The sequence below is a fragment of the Leptonychotes weddellii genome, chromosome 7 (assembly GCF_054177405.1).
Source record: "Leptonychotes weddellii isolate Sample4059 chromosome 7, ASM5417740v2, whole genome shotgun sequence".
In the NCBI taxonomy this organism is placed as follows: domain Eukaryota; kingdom Metazoa; phylum Chordata; class Mammalia; order Carnivora; family Phocidae; genus Leptonychotes; species Leptonychotes weddellii.
Window position 1 is genome coordinate 100,775,756 of NC_138375.1, and position 22,220 is coordinate 100,797,975.

At 38.7% G+C, this 22,220-nt stretch overlaps 1 protein-coding gene across 6 annotated transcripts in view; it reads left to right on the forward strand.

The window, feature by feature from the left end:
- PDE4D (phosphodiesterase 4D) overlaps nucleotides 1–22,220 on the forward strand; it is a 1,043,384-nt gene that overhangs the window by 492,238 nt on the left and 528,926 nt on the right. The window contains exon 1 of one of the 6 annotated variants that reach the window (XM_081826835.1): nucleotides 2,791–3,053. The exons of 4 other annotated variants lie outside the window; for them this stretch is intronic. Coding sequence is in view for 1 of the 2 variants with exons in the window: in XM_006727969.3 (XP_006728032.1) it covers nucleotides 7,950–7,996 (47 nt within the window). In the remaining variant the exon portion in view is untranslated. Of the gene's footprint in view, nucleotides 1–2,790; nucleotides 3,054–6,444; nucleotides 7,997–22,220 lie in introns of those variants that run through there. One more of the 6 variants, XM_006727969.3, reaches the window with a different exon arrangement.

The window sequence follows — 22,220 nt, forward strand, 5'->3', positions numbered from 1 at the left end:
AGCGCTGTGAATTGTGTAAGACTGATGAATCACGGACCTGTACCTCTGAAACAAACAATACATTGTATGTTTAAAAAAAAAAGATAGTAGGAAGGGAGAAATGAAGGGGGGGAAATCAGGGGGGGAGATGAACCATGAGAGACTATGGACTCTGAGAAACAAACTGAGGGCTCTAGAGGGCAGGGGGGTAGGGGGATGGGTTAGCCTGGTGATGGGTATTAAAGAGGGCACGTTCTGCATGACACTGGGTGTTATACGCAAACAATGAATCATGGAACACTACATCAGAAACTAATGATGTAATGTATGGTGATTAACATAACATAATAAAAAAAACCTAAGAATGACTATTCTTCCTTAATTAACAGTAAATATAAAAATAATACTAAATATGTTTTTGTCCTCATTGGTATTTTAATTATGCAAATAATATATGGAATAGTCTCATTGAGAAGATTAATCAATTCAGAAATAAGTAAAGTAAAAAGTAAATTTTTTTAATGAGGCCCACTTTTAAATTCCCTATCTCAGAGGTAATTAGTTTGTCAGTAGTTTGGCATATATCTTTCTGGTTCTTTTCTTCTACATTGGCATCAATATATTTATATACACCTGCACATTTAAAATCATATTAACTGTATCAAATAATCCATACTAAGATATTACTCTGAAAATCTGAGTTGTTTTTCTTTTTTTTTTTTTTTTCACCTACCAATATTTTAGATACTTTTCCAAGTAATTCTTAGGACTCTATAACATCTCATAAACACGGGTATATTTTGAAGCTGAACCTTATCACACGAGAAATATTTTTATTCCTTTGAATTCTGAAACAAATATGATATAAAGCCTTTAGAAAAGTTAAAGGTAGAAATAAAATATAATTCCATTTCAGAAGGGACTTCAAACATTATCTCATTGGATTTTTCTATTTTTTTTTCCATTTCAATTTAAGTAAGTTGCAGACCCAGGGGCGCCTGGGTGGCTCAGTTGTTAAGCGTCTGCCTTCGGCTCAGGTCATGGTCCCAGGGTCCTGGGATGGAGCCCCACATCGGGCTCCCTGCTCGGCAGGAAGCCTGCTTCTCCCTCTCCCACTCCCGCTGCTTGTGTTCCCTCTCTCGCTGTATCTCTCTCTGTCAAATAAATAAAAAATCTTTAAAGTTGCAGACCCAGTAAAGAGTCTATATTTTATCACATTTTCTAATCATTGAATTTAAAGTATATGTGAACAGCATTTAAAAAGCTCTCTTTTCATTACATAGTATTTTTCTATAATTTACCTGAGTAAGTTAAAAATTACAATAGCCTATGAATTTGCTATTATTTCTATGTTACAGATAAGGAAATGGAGTCTCATGGAGATTTAGTGAGTTGTTCAAAATTACACAAAAAATAAAAGGCAAAGCCTGAAATTAAGGGCTCATGTTTTGAGACTCTAAGACAGAATGCAAATTCAACTTTTTCTTTTCAAAGCTGCTGTGGATTTTTTCCACATTTGATTTTTGAATAATAAATATTAAGTGCTTTTCTTTGTATTCTAGCGTTAGGTATTCTACCACTTCTACTTTGAAAAATACTAAAAGTAGAATTTAGCAAGCATTCTAAATATCCCAATTAGGAAATGTGTTTGATATGAGAATTTTTTTTCCTGCAAATGTATTGATTTATCATTTAAACTGAGAAGGTGATGATTCAAAATGACTTGTATTAGTTAAATCATGAAAATTTCTACCAAAGCAACTGTTGCTTTTAGGTGATCAAAATAGATGCCTAGTGATTTTTTTTTTCACTTTTCAATTAGTGGTTGTATCCTTGATTATAGAATATGTAGAAATTGAATGTACTAACAACTTGCTGAAACATGACACAGTTCCCTCTGACTCTTAGCAATGGAAACCATGGCTTCATGAAGAGCTCCTCTTCTTTCAGTTATAAATGTACTGAAGTTATAAATGCCTTCAGACTTTGCTAGAACTTGCCAGAAGTGGGAAGTCATCTCTATCAACATGGTCATTAGTTAACATTAGTTAACATTTACTGAGTGCCAACAATGTTTTTGGTGTTACAAATACACAGAGGAAGATGCTGTTTCTTTCCGGAGGGATTGGTTTTCTTTAAGCGTGGGAGAGAAAATTTGCTTTTGAATGTCTGCTCCACTGGGAGGTAGAGGTGGGGAATGTGCCGTCATCTTACATTTCATTCTACATATTAGAGTGCCACTCTCACCTCTTTATTAATTGGTGATATATATAATACAGAGAAAAACATATATATATATATGTTTTATGTATATATATACACACATACCCATGTACGAAGTGCACATAAATTTCATTTTTATTGGAAACATTGGAAATTTTTTAAAAATACTTTTTTTCTGACTTTAGGTGAAAAAGTCATATCCCCCAAGATAGCCAATGACTGTAGCTTCTGTTTCCTAAAATATGACATATTTATGCTACAAATACAGAGAATGTGCTTAAAAAAAGTTTGTAGAGGTATTTGCATATATACATATTTTTATACAAAATCAGTATGTAGAATAGAGGGATCAGTTTTTTCATTTGACAACTACAAGACAAAAGTTCTACAGCCTTTTGAAAATATGGGACACGTCCCTAAAATATATGAACTAATAATTAGTATTCATAAAAGATTAATAAGAGATCACCTTTTAGATCCTTGTTATTTCATATCTAAATCTAGAGGAGTTTTTATTATGTAAGTTCATTAAAAGGGAGTCATTGATTTTAGCTATTGGTTATAGCAGAATGTGACGGTGACAGAAAGATACACCTTAACACCGTTCCATTCTGAAAGTGAAACTCAGGGAAATCTGTGAGGTAGTCATTACACCCTCCCTATCAGATAAGTGACTGAAGAGTTTAGAAAACACCCAAGCTCAGAAACTAGGGTGTGTCTGTATTATGCTATGCTTGTATTAGCATAAAGGTCTAACTTCATTGTTTGTATGACGTTCATTGTGAGGGAAGCCCATCAGTTGAAGGTGTTTAAAGAACTCTCAGTGGAGTCTCGAAACTGACAATACAAAGGTAAGATTTTGCCTAGAAAGTGTTAATTTTGTATTCCTACCATTAGGTTTCTCTAAACATTTTTAGGAACCAGACTCCCTTTTTCTTTTTTTTTTTGAAGATTTTATTTATTTATTTGACAGAGAGAGACACAGTGAGAGAGGGAACACAAGCAGGGGGAGTGGGAGAGGGAGAAGCAGGCTTCCCGCCAAGCAGGGAGCCCGATGCGGGGCTCGATCCCAGGACCCTGGGATCATGACCTGAGCCGAAGGCAGATGCTTAACGACTGAGCCATCCAGGTGCCCCCAGACTCCCTTTTTCAAACCAAACCTCAAAATAAAACAGGTAGAAGCAAAGGGGCTCTGGTTGAAACCTGGCCTCCTCTGCCCTGCACTTGCCCTGAATTTGCAAAACCACAGGGCAACAAGAAATTGAGTTAAAAAACCATCACCCTTGCAAGCATCATCCGCTAGCCAGGGCAGGAGAGGATTTTGGTTGTTGGAAAAGGATATGGTGACACTACCTAGTTAATACTTCTCTGATTCTGAGAGCACTAAATAATCTTTCATGAAAATGCTGGTTAGATGATTGCAGTTTACACTTTATCAATAAATTGACATTTTTTTTTATTTGTTCTTATATCAGCCTCATGTGATGATGGTTAATGTGAGTCTGTCCCTGAAAGGCTGCTTACTCTTGCGTTTGCTGTGGGATTAAGATTTTTTTTTTTTTTTTCCTCAAAAACCAACCTTTGTACTAGTAGAGCTAAGGCTGCACCACGGCTGTAAGGGTCTCAGCAAGCTTATGCCGATCTATGATGCTCAGCCAATAATTAGCACTCGTTCAGCGGGGCTGGGATCAGCAATAACAGCAATCTCTTATGTATGTTCCTCGCATTTCTTAGAAGTTCCATGAAAGGATCTACCTTTCAGTAGAAAAAATGGATTTGTGTTACTCTAGACTGTCAGTGTTATTCATCTTTGAGAATTTGTTTTTTTTTTTTAATTACAAACCTGTTAGTTCTGCTCAAATGTTGTTTCTTGAACACGTGTAAAATACTAAGTCTTGTAAAGTATCAGTTTGTAAAATACGAGTTCTAACTCTGAAGACCCTGTTTCTAATATACATGGAATAAAAATGTTGGAAAAGCTATTACTATCCTCTAAGCAAGCCCATTCTTTTATATATATTGCCTTGAGTTTTCAAAATACTCAATTTAGGATTGTTTATTAATATGTAGTCTTGGTTCTCTGAACTGTGAAATAAATTACATTTTTTTCTTTATTATTCCTCAAGCAGAAATTTGGCTTTTCTACTATTTGTCATAGCTTCTCAGTTGTGTGTCCTTTCATTCTAATTTGTTATGCCTTAATATAGAGAGTTGCGTATATAAAAATAGAAATAAAAAGCCAAGAAAAATCCATCTAAAAAATATTCAGTTGAAATCTCCTTTTGGTTTAAATATATTTTAATTTTACATCTCCTTTAGTAATCTGCTGGGTAGTTCGTATATTTTTTTTTACTTCTAAAGTGCTTTGCATATACGATTGCCCACAAATGGAAACAAGTATAGAATGTTGAACTGTGTGGTAATTGAAAAATATTCAGAGATGTTTTGGGTATCCGATGGCCCATAGGCATTACTCTGGCATATGAACAGAGTAGAGTAGAATGGACTAAAAAAAATAAAGAATTTTCAAATAAATAGTACCTATTATAAGGAAAAATCAATTTCCACGTCATTTTGTAAATATTTGTACTTGCCCCTTTCCACGGAGACCTACTTTTTACACAGTGCGGATTAAGTATTGGTTTTGAAATAAATTCATGTTCATCATCGTATCATCATCATCATCATCATCAAATAAAACACTGACCTATTGATCTGAATTCTCTTCCAAATCTACTGCTAACATGATGTGTGATAATGAAGAAATACTATCCTTTTGGAGACTCATCTCCAAAATTGGCACAATAAATGTCATGGTCTCCTCAGCATGATTCTGTAAGGCTAAAGTAATACCTTTGAAAATAGTTTTTTTTTTTCAAAGCATTAACACTATATAGGGGTAATTCATTCAGGCTCTGGAGACAAACTTTCTTGGTTCAAATCATGACTCTTATTAGATGTTTGGCCTTAGGCATGCTACTTAATATCAGAGTGCCTCAATTTCCTCAGCTGTTAATGGGGTTAGTAATGGTCCTTACCTAATAAGTGTTGTGAGGATTAAATGAGATAATAGCATAACATCCTTAGTACAGGGCCCCGGGGCAAGGTGGACATGAGGGGCATGGTAACTTTTCCTTGCTCTTAAATAGTAATATTTAAATATGTCATATAATATCAAATATTGAATTACTCTGTGATGCTTGATTCCCAGCATTCGAAGCTTGTCAAAAATAATTCAGATGGAAGTTTTCTGGTTCAGATCACAAATGACCTAATGGAAGAGTTTTATTCCCTTTAGAAAAAGGAGGTCATGAAGACACTGCGTAGGCTATAGAAAATCCCCAAATATATTCTCAAGTTTCTTTCAAGCTGTGGTACCATCTGAACCTACAAGTTCAAACTGCTTTTAAAGGAATCATTCAGTTCTTCCTCATCCCAGGAATTCTTCCATTAAGATCATCATTTGATCAAAATGAAAATTTCTCAAATCATGGCAGTTTTCAAGACTAAATTTATACCTGGTTTTGAATTTGTGGGAAATACCCCTTCCTCCCCCAATTCTGGGTAGTATTTTCTGTGATGACAGGGCCTCACCAGAGGAATCTTAACTAAAGATAATGTCATGATATATTAAATGTTGCCAGTATTCCATTTAATATTAAGCAATTACATAACAGCTTTTTTAAATGCCTAAGTTAAAACTGATACATTCATATTGAGTACACTGCTTCTTGTAAGTCCATTCTCCTACTGATCTTCAACAAACACCATTTAAGTGCCAACCTACTATTATAAGAGTTTACTATTTTATTCTTGCTCCAAAATGGCATCAACAGTGATGGGGGGCTTTCAGGGGATTGTTGAACAGAATTTTTGCAACAAAGGGTAAGCTTGAGGAAATACAAAATATCAACCATAGGCATTGCAATGCTTTATCTCAGCACTCCTCAAATCTACACACCCCCTAATCAAACAAGCAGCTTTATGGCATGCGCAATTGCAACTGAAGTATAACCCGACTTCCGCAGAACGGGCTTCCACAGGATTTCCTGTCCAAAAATTACCGTGTGGTCATCTGTAGCCAAATGGTTACAAATCATTAAAGTTAGCAAGACACTCGTAGCCCAGTTTTTTTTTTTTAAAGGAGACAAAGTGACCAAACCCTGTCATTTGCAAATTCTCCTGGACTTCTTTTATTCCCATTCTTTGCCCTGGCTAAGAAGGGAAAAACAAAAACAAGCAAACAAAAACCCTCCCTTCGTAATATCTGTTTGTTCAAGGTGTCATTTCCCTGGGAGGTTATTTACAGATTTCTTACTGCTTCGCTTGTCTTGCCTGGTAATTACTTACTGAAAGAAATCTGCTCTTTAGGGCGAGCTGTTCCTTTAACCCCTTTGGCTCACTCTTCCTTGGAGGCAAGCAAGGGCGTGCTGCAGTGTCTGGGAACCCACCTAGAGGGCCCCCTTGACGCGAGCACATCCCCTGTCAGGCAGCAGTGTCTGCAGCGGGAGCGGGCTGCTGCAGAGTTAATGTACAGTACCTCGGAGCCTGCAAGTGTCCTGAGCTGCTCAGAGCCGGGCGGCACAGCCCAGGGCAGACAAGGCGGCTGCGACGATCCCAAAGGTTCTGCTGGAAATTCGGAGCTGGGAGACCCCAGCAGGAGCCTGTTGCCTTTGTGTTTTAAAAGCATGCAAGGTCTGTATAGCTTGGGCATGAGAATCTTTCAGAAGATGTCAGCGCATCAGAGTAAATGACACCTATTTGGGAATTGAATTTGGGGTAAAACAGAGAGAGAGAGGGAAGAGAAAAGAAAGACAGCGGGGGAAGAAATTCTTAGACAACGTCTGACTTGCAGCCGTGAAATTCATTTTCTTTCCAAGGCAACATATGAAAAGCCCGCACACGGTTTTGATAACAAATTAAAGGGGTTTCTGCAGTGAAAGGATCAATAGCTTAGTCATTTTACTTAAGGAGAGCAGACAGCCTTATTATGGGGTTAGGCAGCAGAAATGAATTTTCTCATGACAGCACCTTCTGAAGTCAGGATGGTAACTACTGGTAATCCTGTCCTGCAAAGCAGAAATTGCTCCTTGCCTTCCTACTTTTACCGTTGAAAACCAGCAATTCTGAGATTTGGGAACGAAGTTGGCTTTGATTATACATGGTTTCTAGCCCCTCTGCCCAGGTCTTTGTCCGACGTGTCTCAGAAGGCAGCACTGCGTTAAAGTGACCACACATGAATATGTGCCTAAGAAAGAAGAAAAAGCAATATTCATTTCTAAAGGACAGCATGGCAAAGCAACCTGAAGTTTTCCATTTCCCTTCTAACACTTCTTTAACAAGGATAACAAGAAACTGTCTTTTGACTCTTTTTTTCCCACATTCCAGAGTCCTTCCTGAGAGGATGCATTAATTTACACTCTAGGCAGTTGGATTTTACCAGGACAATATTTGCCACCATTTAGGATTAGCGATTGAACTGGTTATTTTAGTGTGTTGACTAACTAGTGGAACCTAAATGGATGGACCCATACCTGCAGTGCTCTGTGATACTTCTTTTTCCAAATCCTGGAAGGGCTTTTGTTGTTGCTGTTTGTTTTTTGGGGGGGATTTTTTTGGAATTCAATACTTGTTGCAATAATTGCCCTTGATAGCTGCTCAAACAGGAGAGTTGGAATTCATCTATGAAAATCACTACATGTAACATATGAGACAAGGAAAATATTAATGACAGAAGATCTGCAAACATGATGCACGTGAATAATTTCCCCTTTAGAAGGCATTCCTGGATATGGTGAGTAATCAATACCCCTCCTTCAGTTTGTAAAACTCAGAATTTAAAAATTCCTTGACAGGTGCCAGAGGTGAATTTTTCTTAAACAAGAATATTGGTATCAAGTGAGCATGAAAAGTAAAACATGTTTAAAACCTAATGTTGTCTGAGAAAGTAATGGTTATGCAATAACAAATTACTTGTTAATATAAAAGCATCCCAAAATAAGAATTCTAATATGAGGACATTTACAATTGCTAACATTTCATAGAGAAAAAAACCCAATAATTTTGAGAATGGCAGGTATTTAACTAATAAATAAAAGAAAAAGGGAGGTTTAGATTTTTTTTTTCTGTTTTATTTGAAAATTCCCTGGGGAAGGACACACATGTATTTCTGATATCTAATGTCTAATGTCAACTTGCTTACCTTTAGGTCTTTTCAAATTTCCAAAAGAAGGTTAAGGGAAAACTTAGAATGTTGACTCAGTTTTAAAATAATACTAAAATGTGTTGGTGCCTCACATTTAAGGAATTTAACTGTTTAGAAGTTAAGTAGCTATATAAATTCTAATATAACTATGTAGAAATATTTCCACTGGAATGAACCAATTTAATAGAATTCTAACACATGAATCATCAAGTGTTCAGACTCTTAAAGAATTTGCTTAGTGCATTGATATTTTATTGTGTATTAAGGCTCAATGCAATTTATTAAGCTTTCAGGACATATGACATCATGTACCATTTCTTACTAGAGTTTATGAGTAAATGTGTATAGGAAATAATTGCTGAGGGTATTATAAGGACAGAGCTCATTATTTTAAAATTGCTTGTTTTTAACCACACCTTTAGGGTTGACTGGATTTAAATCTCATAGTAAAAACTTTGTCAGTGCTTGAGAAAGGCACATTTTAAGGTTTTGTGGTTACTAACATGGTTTGCTTTGGATACTGCAACGTGTCTGATTTTGAAAATATGTTTTCCAGGTAAATTTTTTGGGTGGTCTCAAGATAAGTCATAAATATCAAAATAGAGGTCTCTGAGGGCTTTTCTAACTGCTTTTATGACAGTGTCTCAAATGAAAGCTTCCTGGTATCTTAAGGCTCTGCCAAAATCATCTGCTGGTTTGTTATAGATGTTTGAGCTTGTTAGCTAAAAGTCAGTTGTAGAGAAGGGTGGGTGACATCCTCTGTCACTCTGGGAAGGTACTCATTTTCTATCACTACCAGATACATCCAGAACTGACGTTGTGACGTATCTTCCTTCCCTGCCTTACAGAGCCACCATCCCCAATCTCTAATGTGTTTGGGGGGAAGTCTGGGTGACATGCCTGCAAACCTTAATGGCCCCCTTCCAAGTGCATCACCAGAGTTCCCAACTCAGTGGGAGCTTTGGTTCTAAGGCCTTACTGGGCCTGATGGTGAGGTTCTGGCATCAGCAGTAAGGTTCTTGCCATTCTTATAGAATCAATCACATAAATAGTCTTTAACCTTAAGGTAAGAAGGTCTTGGAAACAGTCCCCAGCACGTAGTAGGCATTTGTCAAATATTTTTTTTTTCTTCTATTCCTCTGCCTTTGTTCAAGGTTGATTTTGTAGTTATTGCAATTTGTTTAGGGCCGAAATTACCAGTCTCATTTCTAGAAAGTGTACCTTGCTCTAAAGCAACAGTTTTTGTTCTGCCTGAGCCGGGTTGTTGGTGTCCATTTGTTTATGTTGCAATAGGTAGGATGCAGGTACTCTGAATACCTAACATTATAATCACCTCATATTTTGTTACATTTACCTCACCTGTACTTTTAACAGGAAAGAAATGAGCTATTCAACTCTGTAGTTTTTGAAAGAATACAAATGTGCTTATTCATGCTCCTCTAGGTCTGTAATATATATGTTTGAAAGCTGTATAGAGAAGTTGAGAGTCCTGGTGGTTTTCCTTTGTGCCTGAAGCTCGGTAACCCTTCATATACTTCATTGCATCGTGTGCCGATTTGCTGTTGTTGCGGTGGCCAAACTGAGCCAGTGTGGAGTGTGAGTGTTCTGTAGATCTATTCTTGCCTGGGCCCTTTAGAAGGATTCATTAGTAAGACGTTGACCTCAAAGGAAGAAGGTGGTGTTTTTTTCCAGGTGACCCAATTAATGTTGTGCTTGGTTCTCAACTTGCCTGATTGTTGTTTTCCTCTTATTTATAACCTCACCTTTCAATACTGCGGTAAGAGATTCTAGGTGTTTGTTGACAGAAAACCTTCCCTCCCTTTGTCCTACTGTAAGAGTCCCTATTGGACTGGATTCCATGCTCATGAATTACTGTGCTGAGAAGAAAGGATTTGCCAAGTTGTTCTCCTTTTCATCTCCATGGGCTCTCTTTCCTCATTCTCACATGTAGGTCTGGTCTGGTCTTTTTTCCTTTCTTCTTCTTCTTCTTTTTATTATTATTATTATTATTATTATTATTTCACAAAGGGCAGATCAGAAGTTGGCAACAAATCAATGCCAGGGACTAATAAACATTTTAAAGGAGATGTGTGCCTTGGTTTGCTGAGCCTGGCTCATCTCTAGGAAGGCTCTAACCCCTTTGGATAGGCAGGACAAAGAGGTGCGTGCTCTTTTTCTCTCTGCTTTTTGAAGAGCAAGAAGGAGGGAAAATTGAGATCTAGAGTAGTCTTCAAACAGTTATCAGAGGTAATGATTCAAGTAGAAGCCTGTGTATACTGCTCCCCCTTGGACTCTCATCCTCTTGCTCTAGGGCTAGTGTGTTGAGAATTGAGCAATAGTATTACAAATTCATTGTTTATTGGTTACAAGTTAAAGTTAATAAGTGGTCTTTTTACTTGTCTTAATAGAACACTAACCCATAAGTGCTAAGAGAGTGGTATGAAGAATGAGCTTTTCTTGTTTAAAGCTACGTTATAAATACTTGCTGAAGAATTTTATTGCAAAGGCTTCTTTCCATTACACTTGTTGACCTTTTTCCTTCCAAGCCAAACAAAGATTAGGGTTTGCCTCACTAGGTAAATAAGTACTATATAGCTCTTCTTATTTTTCCTTCTGGCTGGTTGTGAGAATATAATGATAGTGTGGCAATTCAGGAATGGCTCGTCTTGCATAGTTGGAAAAGGGGAAATGAAAGTCCACTTTCTAGGAACTTAAATTTCACTTAGTAGCAGTTAAGAGGACTCTTCAGAAGCATTGTGGCCTAGAATCATATTCAGGGGTCCAACAAGAATGACATAACATAGTGTGCCAAGCATATGTTTGTAGATTTTTGCCTAATGTAAAAGTATAACAACTTCGTGTAATCTGATTTATGAAGATGCTAAAATTTTATTCCAGAAACACCAGGTCTGTGTTGAATGCCACTGAACTGTAGACTTTTAAGATTTAGGAGGGTGCTTTATTTAAATGCCTTTGCCTCCTTTTTATGATGGACTCAAGTGACTCTGAGGGAAGACAATGGGAAACGGAAGCCAAAGGCCTCTGCTACGGGAGGCTGCCCAGGGCTGCTATCAGCATGCTCCTCTGAGGAAACCTGAGGAAGAGTTGGGATTAGTGACTGTAGATGGTGATGAACTCTTTTACTTATTTGGTGCTTAGGATTTAATTTTTTAAAGGCTACATGTTTAAATTATTTTATCAAGCTTTCTTTATGGTGCTGAGAGGTGATTCCAATCAAGAGGCAAAATAGGGTGATTATGGTAACTTGACTCCACATTGAGGCTTCTTTTCCCTTTTTCTAGGCCCCCACATCCCTTCATTGATCTTGCCCTTCCCAGGTCCCTAATAAAGTTTACTCCAGCAAGTCAAGGTTTATTGTTCTTCTGTAAACTGACGGTTAAACTCATGTACTCACTCATTTTGTTTTCTTTGATCTAAATCCTTTATGGAATGAAACAAGATATAAATCAATATATTAATACTATCTTGTGCATATATGTATGTATATATATAAATACATAAATATATGTGTATCTATATCTATATCTATATTTCAACAGCAAACACAATGAATAAATAATCAGAGAAAGGCAAGCTGGCCTGATTCCTGATGCAAGGATCATCCTTCTCATCTGGCCTCTTAGACTCTCATGTTTTAAGTTTTTCTTTCCTTCATTTATTGAAACTATAGAAACTCAACCCAGAATTGCATTTTCTAGAGTTTTATGTTTTGGCCAATATAATAACGTCACTTGTCTTATGAGAATTTTGGCGAGTGGGAGAAACATTGAGTTTGATGACTATGTGTAGTGAAGGACAAAATGCACAAAGTCTCACACAAGATAACAGAGTCTGCTCATTTTAGTCAACCTAAAATTTCTGCCAGTGTTTGTTGTCTGATGAGATTTCAGGTCATTGCTGATCTTGCTTCAGTACCATCTCTTCCCCTGAGGGACAAAACTACCCATTAATTCTGGAATACTAATACCAAATTCTCAGATTGATCCTGAATTCCTGTATGGCCAAATACAATTTATGGCCAATAGAATTTAGGTAGAGATCATAATTATACAAACTCATCTTGTTCACAAATCCCCTGGGTTTGATTGAAAAGTCAGCCATTGTTTAAGGCAGAAATTCAGGTTTAGATATAATACAGCAAAGATTTTCCTTTAGAGAAATAGTGATCTATTAAACATATAATTTTCCCTAGGTTTTCTGTTTTATTCTCTTTTATTGCTTTAGCTGTGTTCTTCTTAGTTTCTGTTAGCAATATCTTATACTTTTAAAATAAAAATAAGTCATTTTTTATAAAAGTTGATTATGGAATGGTATAATAGAGGAGTAAAGTGGGCATCAGTCATATCAGCATGCCCACAACTTATGGAAATCAAATGTAATTTTTAGTCTAAGCAGACTTAGTAAAATAGTGCTCTTTAAACTGCTGATAGGTTACATCCTCAATGAGCTAAGTGGGTGGTCCATGTCAGAAAGATTTTAGACAATCCCTACAAAAGAAAGAAAGGAAGAAAATATTCTCCATCATGTGAAAATAATTAACTATGAATTTGGGATGTTTTGCTTCTGTTAAATTCTTCACTTCCCCCCCGCCCCCCCCCCCCGCCTTGTTTCTGTATCCCTTTTAGCTATTACTGAGTTAACTTCCACTAATGTTTAGGTATTTGGGCTCAGAGAAAAATAGGCAAGTAAAGGAAAAGGAAAATAGTTCAGAATTCTGAGAGGAAGAATACCCCAAGGAGGGAAACTGACAACCAGTTTCTCACTTGCTGCAGGTTAAAACTAACTTCCTTCCTTCATCCCTCTCTCCTTCCCTCCCTCCCTTCCTTCCTTCTTTCCTTCCTCAGTATCCACACTTTGCCTCTACCTCTTCTCCTTTGATCACACTCCACAAACATGAATGCTCATCAATACCCGTCTAGCTGCAGCATCATTGCCATCATTTTTACAATAGCTCCAAATGCCTCCAAGCCATAAATTAACTGCTGACCCTGTTTATCACTCAATGGACTCTTGGACGGTGTTTCCAGTAGTTAGAGAAACCAGCCTGTAAACATACTTAAGACGAGATATTTTAACTAGCGATTATATTGTATGCAGTTGTGGGATATATATTTGGTTTCAAGGATGGATAATCGAGATTCTATACCATCAGGTTATTGGCTCGGGAAATACAAAACAAACAAACAAACAAAAAACCCCTCAGGTTTCTATCTCTAAATTCTGGTGTTAATGCTATCTGTGACCTTGTGAAGGCTCCCTGAGCTCTTCACTACCTGTTGAAAATGAGTGCAGCAGGTATTTCTCTGCTTCCTGTCAAAGAGTAGACTATTAAAGAAACTCACATAGCACATGGGGAATAATAATTTATTAGACTGCTAGACCATGGCATGCTGAAACCTCTTCAGAGAATTTCTTAAAATATAGGTACCAAATGTAACCATTGGGGGCTTCATAGAAGAGATGAACATTGACTGAACACCATTCCCCAACCCCCCACCCTGTATATGCCCCCTGGTTTCACATAAATACATCATTTAATGACAACAGTAACTTTTAGAGGAGGGTCTGATTTGAATCCCTGTTTGTGGATGAGGAAAGGAATGCTCAAAGAAGGTAAATAACTTGCCCGAGGTCCCATATCTATAACTTAGGGTTACTGACCCATTCAAAATCAGGTCCGGCCTCACTTTAAAACCCAGCGTGTTTATATCAGTGTATGTTGTTCTGTGGCAGATGCCTTAGCACTATGTCTGTGGACCTTCTGGAAAATAGACTAGCAGGAAGAGCAGAGAAAAGAAGCAGTTTCACTCTGTTAGTTAGCAAGTTGGGTAAGTACATGGGATGCCTAGCAAATGCCCGTGGGCTTTCCCTGAGAAACACTTCCTGTTCATGTTAGTCCCTGACCTACACTTCCACTATGTCAGCAGCTCTTCTTGTGTTTTCTCAGAATGAGAAATTTTATAAGGAATTTGAGGTGAATCCTGTTCCCCGGGGTACTCTGGTCAGCGGGGTCCTTTCTGTGAATTAGGAAAAGGTGGTTCTCTAGGCAGATATTTTAGGAAAGACGTCCCACTTCGGGCAGATGAATTAGGAATGCAGAGTGTGGTGTTTCGTGAATGGATAGAGCCTCCTTGCAAAGCAAAAGGCAGCCCTTCCTCTGGGCACATACTCAGCAAGCAGAGCAGGCGTGAGCTGAACTTTGCTTACTGTGCTGTTGGGCGGTGATCAAATGGCCCAGCCCTGGCCCACTTTTGACCTGGGCTTCACCTCCACCTCGAAGGGCAGTTCTGACAGTCAGATGAAATGTCTTTGAGAGTGCTTTGCTGATGATAAAACGTCATTGAAGTTTTGAGTTTTGCTACCATCGTTATTATTTTCTTCAAGATGTTATAATTACAAGTCTTGAAAATTATTTTTTTTTTAAAGATTTTTATTTATTTATTTGTCAGAGAGAGAGAGCGGGCACAAGCAGGGGGGAGCAGCAGAGGGAGAGAGAGTAGCAGACTTCCCGCTGAGCAGGGAGCCCGATGTGGGACTCGATCCCAGGACCCTGGGATCATGACCTGAGCCGAAGGCAGACGCTCAATGACTGAGCCACCCAGGCGTCCTGAAAATTATTTTTTTTTTTGCATGGATAAAGAATATTCACATTTTCTGAAATCCGAGCCAGTGCCGAACTGCCAAAGAAACATTTTAATCATGAAAGAGCCCAATATCTTAGCTGCTGAAAAATGTCATTCTTACTCAATTGCGTTAGAACATGTGGAACATACTGATTCATTTAAGCATAGGGTATGCCCAGATACGTATGGTAACAATCCTGCCTTGAAGACAGAGACTCTTTTTTTTTTTTAAAGATTTTATTTATTTATTTGACAGAGAGAGACACAGTGAGAGCAGGATCACAAGCAGGGGGAGAGGGAGAAACAGGCTTCCCGCAGAGCAGGGAGCCTGATGCGGGGCTCGATCCCAGGACCCCGGGATCATGACCTGAGCCGAAGGCAGACGCCTTAACGACTGAGCCACCCAGGCGCCCCGAAGACAGAGACTCTTGAGGAGAACAGCCACAGAAGCAAATAATTATAGAACAGTAGGGAGCGTATTAGTATGTTTGGTCTATACAAAGTTATAGGAATTCAAAGGGAGAAACAACTGGGTGGTCCAAATACTTTAAAGAAGTCTAGAAATGAGGAACTAAAAAATACCTGATGGACTTGATAATTAGTAGTTATTGGCAACACTTTGGAGAGTGGTTTAAGGGAAATCTGCGGGTGAGTTCTATTTCAGGGGTTATAAAAGCAGAGAAAATTAGTGCACACTACTTTCAAAATTGTGGACAAGGACAGAAAGAGAAAGAGAGAGTGGGGGGCAGAAGGAAGAAGGAGAGTAGAATCAGTAGTTAATGAGGAATACCAGGTATTTCTAAGGATCAGGGGGCACACCGCAAGGGAAGTGTCCATAGAGAGGATCATGACAGTGAAGGACATGACTTCCTTCCTGATAAGAGGGAGAAAGGGGAGGATGGATGCAAATAATGTAGAGTTTAGGTAGGTGGAAGGAGAGGCTGAGGAAGTTTTGGTCTCATGCCCTCTGCTCTCTTTGGAGGGGGGCGGAGTGGAATTCAAGATTGTATCTCAGAAGGAGGACCATGGCCACATTGTGGAACAGTGTCTGTGGGGAATTGGAGGGAAGTGTGAGCATATCAAGCAAGATGGAGGGAGTCAGTGATAATGGATAGATAAAGTCGATAAAGGACATTTCACTTAAAATTATTTTCACAAAGTATCATGTCAGGAAAAGGGGCAGAGATGTGGCAGAAATCTACAATTCTTAATCACTAAATTGGGAAGCTGTTTTTTCATTAGAATTTCTCCTGTTGATTATATTTTTGGGGATTCCAAAGAATGCAGAATTGATTTTACCGTTGGGGTTCTCTATTTGGTAGTGGAGGAGGCCTTTTTAAGAACATATTAAGTAGATTGCTGTAACAGTGTCATGACCTAATTTTGGAAATGTGAGATTTCCTGAGCTTCCTGGAAATAACTCTTGGGTGACAAACAGAAGCTCTAAGATGTTTGCTTTGAATTTTATCTTCAAATGAATAAAAATCACAGTGGGAAGAGAAGGCAAAATGATTCAGCTTTGTTCACTTTTTTAATAAGAACCTTTCTGTGGTTTATGTTGGAATGTCACAAATCCATATATATATAACCTGCTTGTACAAAGATTTCTTCAAAACCCTTCTGAAGTTGGCTTGCAAGTGTCACCCGTCTCTGAGAAACTTACTGAAAATGAAAAAACCTACTATGACTTCAACCAGAACTGGTATAACCTATTTTAAATATTTATAAATTTACATTATCTTTTATGTTTCCATGATATCTCAAGGGGAAGAATGTCAAATATAAGATGCAAATTAAAGGAACTTCTAAAATACCTTATAGGTTAATTATAAATCATATAGTATATAGTGAGTTGAGGAGATATTATGAATTCCTTTCATCTTTTCTGATCATCAGCATTTTCTCTGAGGTCAGCAGATCTTCCTCTTTAATATTCTTGGCGTTCAGTGCTCATAATTACTTTGTCTGGGCTTTCTTTGTGGGATTTCTGCTGAAGCTCTAAACATCTAAATAGGGTCCCAAGCAGTCCTACTCACTTACAAGGGAACTTCGTGATTCCCTTCCTTGGAGTTGTCATGTTTTCCTTTTTAAATCTGAAGGTGAGGAGGTTGAACTAAATGATCACTAGTGGTGCTCTAAAAACCTAAGAGTCTATATATCTTACCTTATTAATTTACTCATTTCTATATTGTTGAGGCTTAACTGTCCTTTGACGGAAGGGAATGCTGAGAAATAATACAGTCATCAACATACTCCTCGGAGACCTAACCTTGAGGCCCTTCTGAAGGATTTGGCCCCTCCTGTGAAAAACCCTTAGTCTCTCAGCCTTAGGTATTTGGCTGACTTCCTTCTTCACAAAACTATACTTTAAAGATCAGCCTTGTTCATGGGTCAAATGGCAACCTGATGCCCATTAGTGCTGATAGTCACAGTAGCTGTGAAAATACATCTCACATGCCGTGTATGTGTCTTTTATGTCTTCCCCACTCTTCTCTCGGCCAGAGATCTCAGGCTCTTCCCTAGGCTAGCTCCCATCTAGTCTTAAAAAATAACAGGGAATGAAGTTCTCAGTATCAGAAACCTTGTTGTCGGCTTGTTTGTGTATGCGTCTTTGCTCAGTAAATTTAAAACAAATGATTTACATAATTACGGGGAGACCCTTGATGTTTTAGAGGAGAAAGGAAAGCCGGCAGTGGAGAGTGGGCACATTGAAACCCACAGCGTTGCGGGTAGTGGAGGAGACGTCTCACGTCATAAACAGGCGTGGAATCCTGAGCATTCGAGTTCTAAAAGAAGAAAATACTTGTTGAAGAATCCCATTTTCTAGAAAGTAATCTGTGCATGTTTGATTCTTAAGAGAGGTTGAATGTTAAGGCAGATCAGGATGTCACCATGTTAAAGGATGACCACGTTCTGTGAAGCCTTCACCACATGTCCTTTTGCTTCAAGGAACTCTCTGTGACAGGCCTAACCTTTGAGACTTCATAGTAACCAATCACACTGCATTCTGTTCATGAGTAGCTACCTCGACTACTTTGTCCACTTTGTAGCTCCAGCACTTGGCCCAGTGTCATACCCAGTAGGTGCGATGCAACGTTTTCCTCAGTGAATGCATCTGTGCAAAGAAAAGGATGAGTAATAAAAATTACATCGTTGGAATATTATGTAATTTATTTTTTGCATTATTCAAATAGCACTATTGTGCCATGTTTTGAGATGAAACAAGCAAACTTCTACACATATAATAAAGATATAATATCACATTTAAAAGGTTCTGTAGTGCCAGGTGTGGACTAAGCTTTTCATATAACTATCTGATTTTGGAAAGATGCTCCCAAAATTCATGCCTGAGGGTGTGCTATCCATTTACCAAGGGTACACCCTCTGGTAAGTTATCTAACCTCTCTGTGCTTCAGTTTCGCCTCTTGTCAACTGGGGGCAATAAATAGTTCTCACTTCATAGGGTTGCTGTGAAGATTAGATGAGAAAACCTGTCATGTGCTTGGAAGGGCACCTGCCACTCAGTAAGTAACCAATTAATGGCAGCTACTGTTATCGACCCAGATCAGGAGACAAGGCTCTGAGAGGGTAGCCAGGTGGCCAAGGGTAATCTGGTTGCTCAGTTACAGGCTCCTCCAGCCTAGGACTGCCCATAGCTCTAGATTGCTTGGAGGACAAAACTGCTTCTTTGGTGTGTCACGTTCTGGGAACCTTTCGGCATATACCAAAGACAACGCCTTGGGTTGAGTTTGAATTATGGGGAAGAATGCATTCCTCATCATCTCTCTAATCTCTGCAAGAATCACCTACCTTTGGGAAGTTGCTATGCTCTCCAGTTTTGAATCAGGTCCTGCTTCATGCAGGATGAATTTGCCTTTAGGGGTTGTCTTACTCATGTCCTTCATCATTAGATTCTCAGTTCCTAGCACAGTGCCTGGCACCTAGTAAGTGCTCAATCAGTGCTTTAGAGTGCAAAATTACATTTCCAAATTTGTGTGCTGGGAATTTTGTGCTCTCAAGATTATTTTATTTTTATTTCCCAGCAGATAGTCCGTGTGTTTGGATAAGTAAAATTTCTATAAAAACTGTCATCTTGAGCATGAATAATTCCCGCACATCTTAATTTCTGATACTTGGGAGAATTGAACTGCATTTGCAAAGACAGCCATCCTGCTGAATTGTGTTGACCTGCAAAATCCACATGCTATTGCTCCAAATCACCTCCTTATCTAAGACACTAATTATTTCTTTAAAACTAATGACCAGTTCTCTCGCTTTTATTTACAGCAGTCCTTCTTTTCTTGAAGAGATCTATGTTTTATCTTTCTGGCCAGGCAAAATTGTGTAAATTACCTCTGCAGCTGGTCCCTTTCTTCATTTATAGCATATTCTGTTTCTTCATTTATAACACTTATGTTACATTTTAATTTTTTTTTTTTCCAAAAGATAGGCTACAGCTCTCAGATACAGACCAGCCTCCACCTGTGGCTCTTCTCTTCTCATCCATCTTGCACTGTCAAATCACACTCTAAAAGAATCATCTCCTTTGTATATATTGTCTTGCCTCAAAAATGTATTGGCTGTGTGTTGCATACAGGCAGCAAGCATAAGGCCTTGCCTCCTCTGGCCTCTACGTTTCTAACTTCATGTATAAATGCCAGCCACCATTAGTATTAGTGTTACTCCTCTCATTATTCCACAGTACATAATCCTATATATGAGTTTTTAAGTATATACATTCTTTAGCATAGAGGTTACAAACATGTATTTTTAAGTCACAGAACCCTTCCGTCAAATAAAAGCTCTGGCAGTGACCTAATGGAGACCTGACAGGTGTTGAGGAGCAGCTTTGCATAAATGCTGCACTTTTATTTTTTTAAAGATTTTATTTATTTATTTGAGAGAGAGAATGAGATAGAGCATGAGAGGGGGGAGGGTCAGAGGGAGAAGCAGACCCCCTGCTGAGCAGGGAGCCCGATGCGGGACTTGATCCCGGGACTCCAGGATCATGACCTGAGCCGAAGGCTTAACCAACTGAGCCACCCAGGCGCCCTAAATGCTGCACTTTTGAAGAAGGGCTGGGGAAGCTGGAGCCTGGCTAATCAGCAGCCTCCCACCATGACTCCCTCCACCCTTTGCTAGCACCCTTGATGGGGCTCCGTGGTGTCAGAAAACATTGCCCTGCTGTGTGATGGACCTCCTCTTGGAAGGCCCTCCCACCCTCTTGCCTTTTGCCATGGCAAACACTCTAATCCATCAGAATTTGGTTTGCTTGGCCTTCCCTGAATTCTAGGTAGAGTGAAGCCACCCTTCTATTCTTTTGGAGACTCTTGTACTTCCCAGAGCATAATTTGTGCTGCTCTGCAGTAGTTTATATCCACTTACAGAGAAGCAGCTGACTTAGTGGTTAAGAGCACTGACTCTAGATCCAGAGTGCCTTAGTCAAACCTGGATCCAAGCTTCCTAGCTGTGGGACCCTGGGAAGATTAGTCAATCTCCCTCTGCCTCAGTTTCCTTATCTGTAAAATGGAAGCAATAATAGTGTGTACCTCAGAGGCTGTTGGTAGGATGAGATGTTGTGCCATATGTAAAGTGCTTAGAAGGGTAAGGGTATCTGGCATACTGGTGCTCTTCCACGGTTGGTCGTTACTAGAGCTATTGTGTATCAGTACTGGGTTGGGTTGCCTCAGCAGCAAGCCCCAAGAGCAGGATTCAAGTTCACATCATTTATTCAGGAGGTGATCTGAGGAAAAACTAGTGGGGGAGTGGAGAACTGAGACAGGAAAGGAAAGAAAAAGGCCCATACAGGGCACATTAATGCTCAGATAACTGAGATAGGCAACTGGATTCAATCCTATTAGGATCTTTGGGAGATGATGTAGAACTTGCTTCAGAATTGTCCTGCCTAAGAAATGAGGACACTGGAGAATTTATCATCCAACTTTCATCTTCACTGGGGCCATGGCTACTTCTATGAATTAATTCCTGGCATTTCCAGCCTGGCCTGCACACAGGCCAAACCTTACATGGAGAATTGCCCATGCTTAGACTAGGATTCCATCAGGATGGTATTGCCAGAGGGATATGGACAGGCAGGCTTCTGATAGTGATCCCTGCAGGACTACAGACAGAACTCTTCAGCGCTTCTGTGTTAATCTGTTCTCTTTATTTTCTCTGGCCCATGTACTAGATCTTACGGAATGAGTGAACGATTTAACACGTGGATTTTTTTTCTGCTTGTCCTTCAAAGCTCTCTGTAATTGTGTCTCACCCAATCTATCTTTAATTCTCATGATTCTGGAACCAAATTCCTCTTCTTTAATTATGTCAGTCTCCTCAGCATTCCCAAAGAAACCCATCTGATTGCCTTACAGGGGACACTCTGCCCTCCGCCCTGCCTATCAAAACTCTACCTGTATCCTTCAAGGTCTTCCTGTTTCCACCAGTTCATCTCTTCCATGAAACCTTCTTTGATTTCAGATAGGTCACTTCTTCAAAGTGCCATTAACATAAAGAAGACTGCACAATTTAGTGTTTGACTATCTGCTGACTGGTAAGGTTCCATAACTGACACAAGTTTTAGGGCTAAACAAAAATATCTATGTCTTACATATCTCTTGTCTTTTTCACAAACTTGGCCACATCATACATAGTAAGCATATTAAATACTGAGAGACAGTAATGTGTGGGTTTTGGAGTTAGACAACCATAGTTGCATCCTTGTTCTTCCACTGAGGAGCCTTATGATCTTGAGCAACTTATGATCTGGTATAACTTACTTGTATCTCTTTTTTCCTCATCCAGAAAATATGGCTAATAACCCTACCTCATCATATTGCTGTAAGGATTAAATGAGATACTGTATGTAAAATGCTTACTACAGTTCTCCTCAAGAAGTAGGTGCTCAATTAACAGGATCTGCCAGATTCTTGAATCTAAAGTGCTCAATATCATCTGAAATTTTTGTTGTTCTTTAGTTTCTGATGTTGCTCTTGTTTTGATTTTAGTTGTGGTCAAAAGTAAACATTAAGTGACATCTCAAGAAAAATATTGATATTTGAAATATTGAAAATATTGGCATCTTATGTGAAAAATAATTTGTCAGTTGAGACTTTGAAATGGGTAGAGTGATATATTTTTCATATTTTACTTAAAACCTCAACCATATC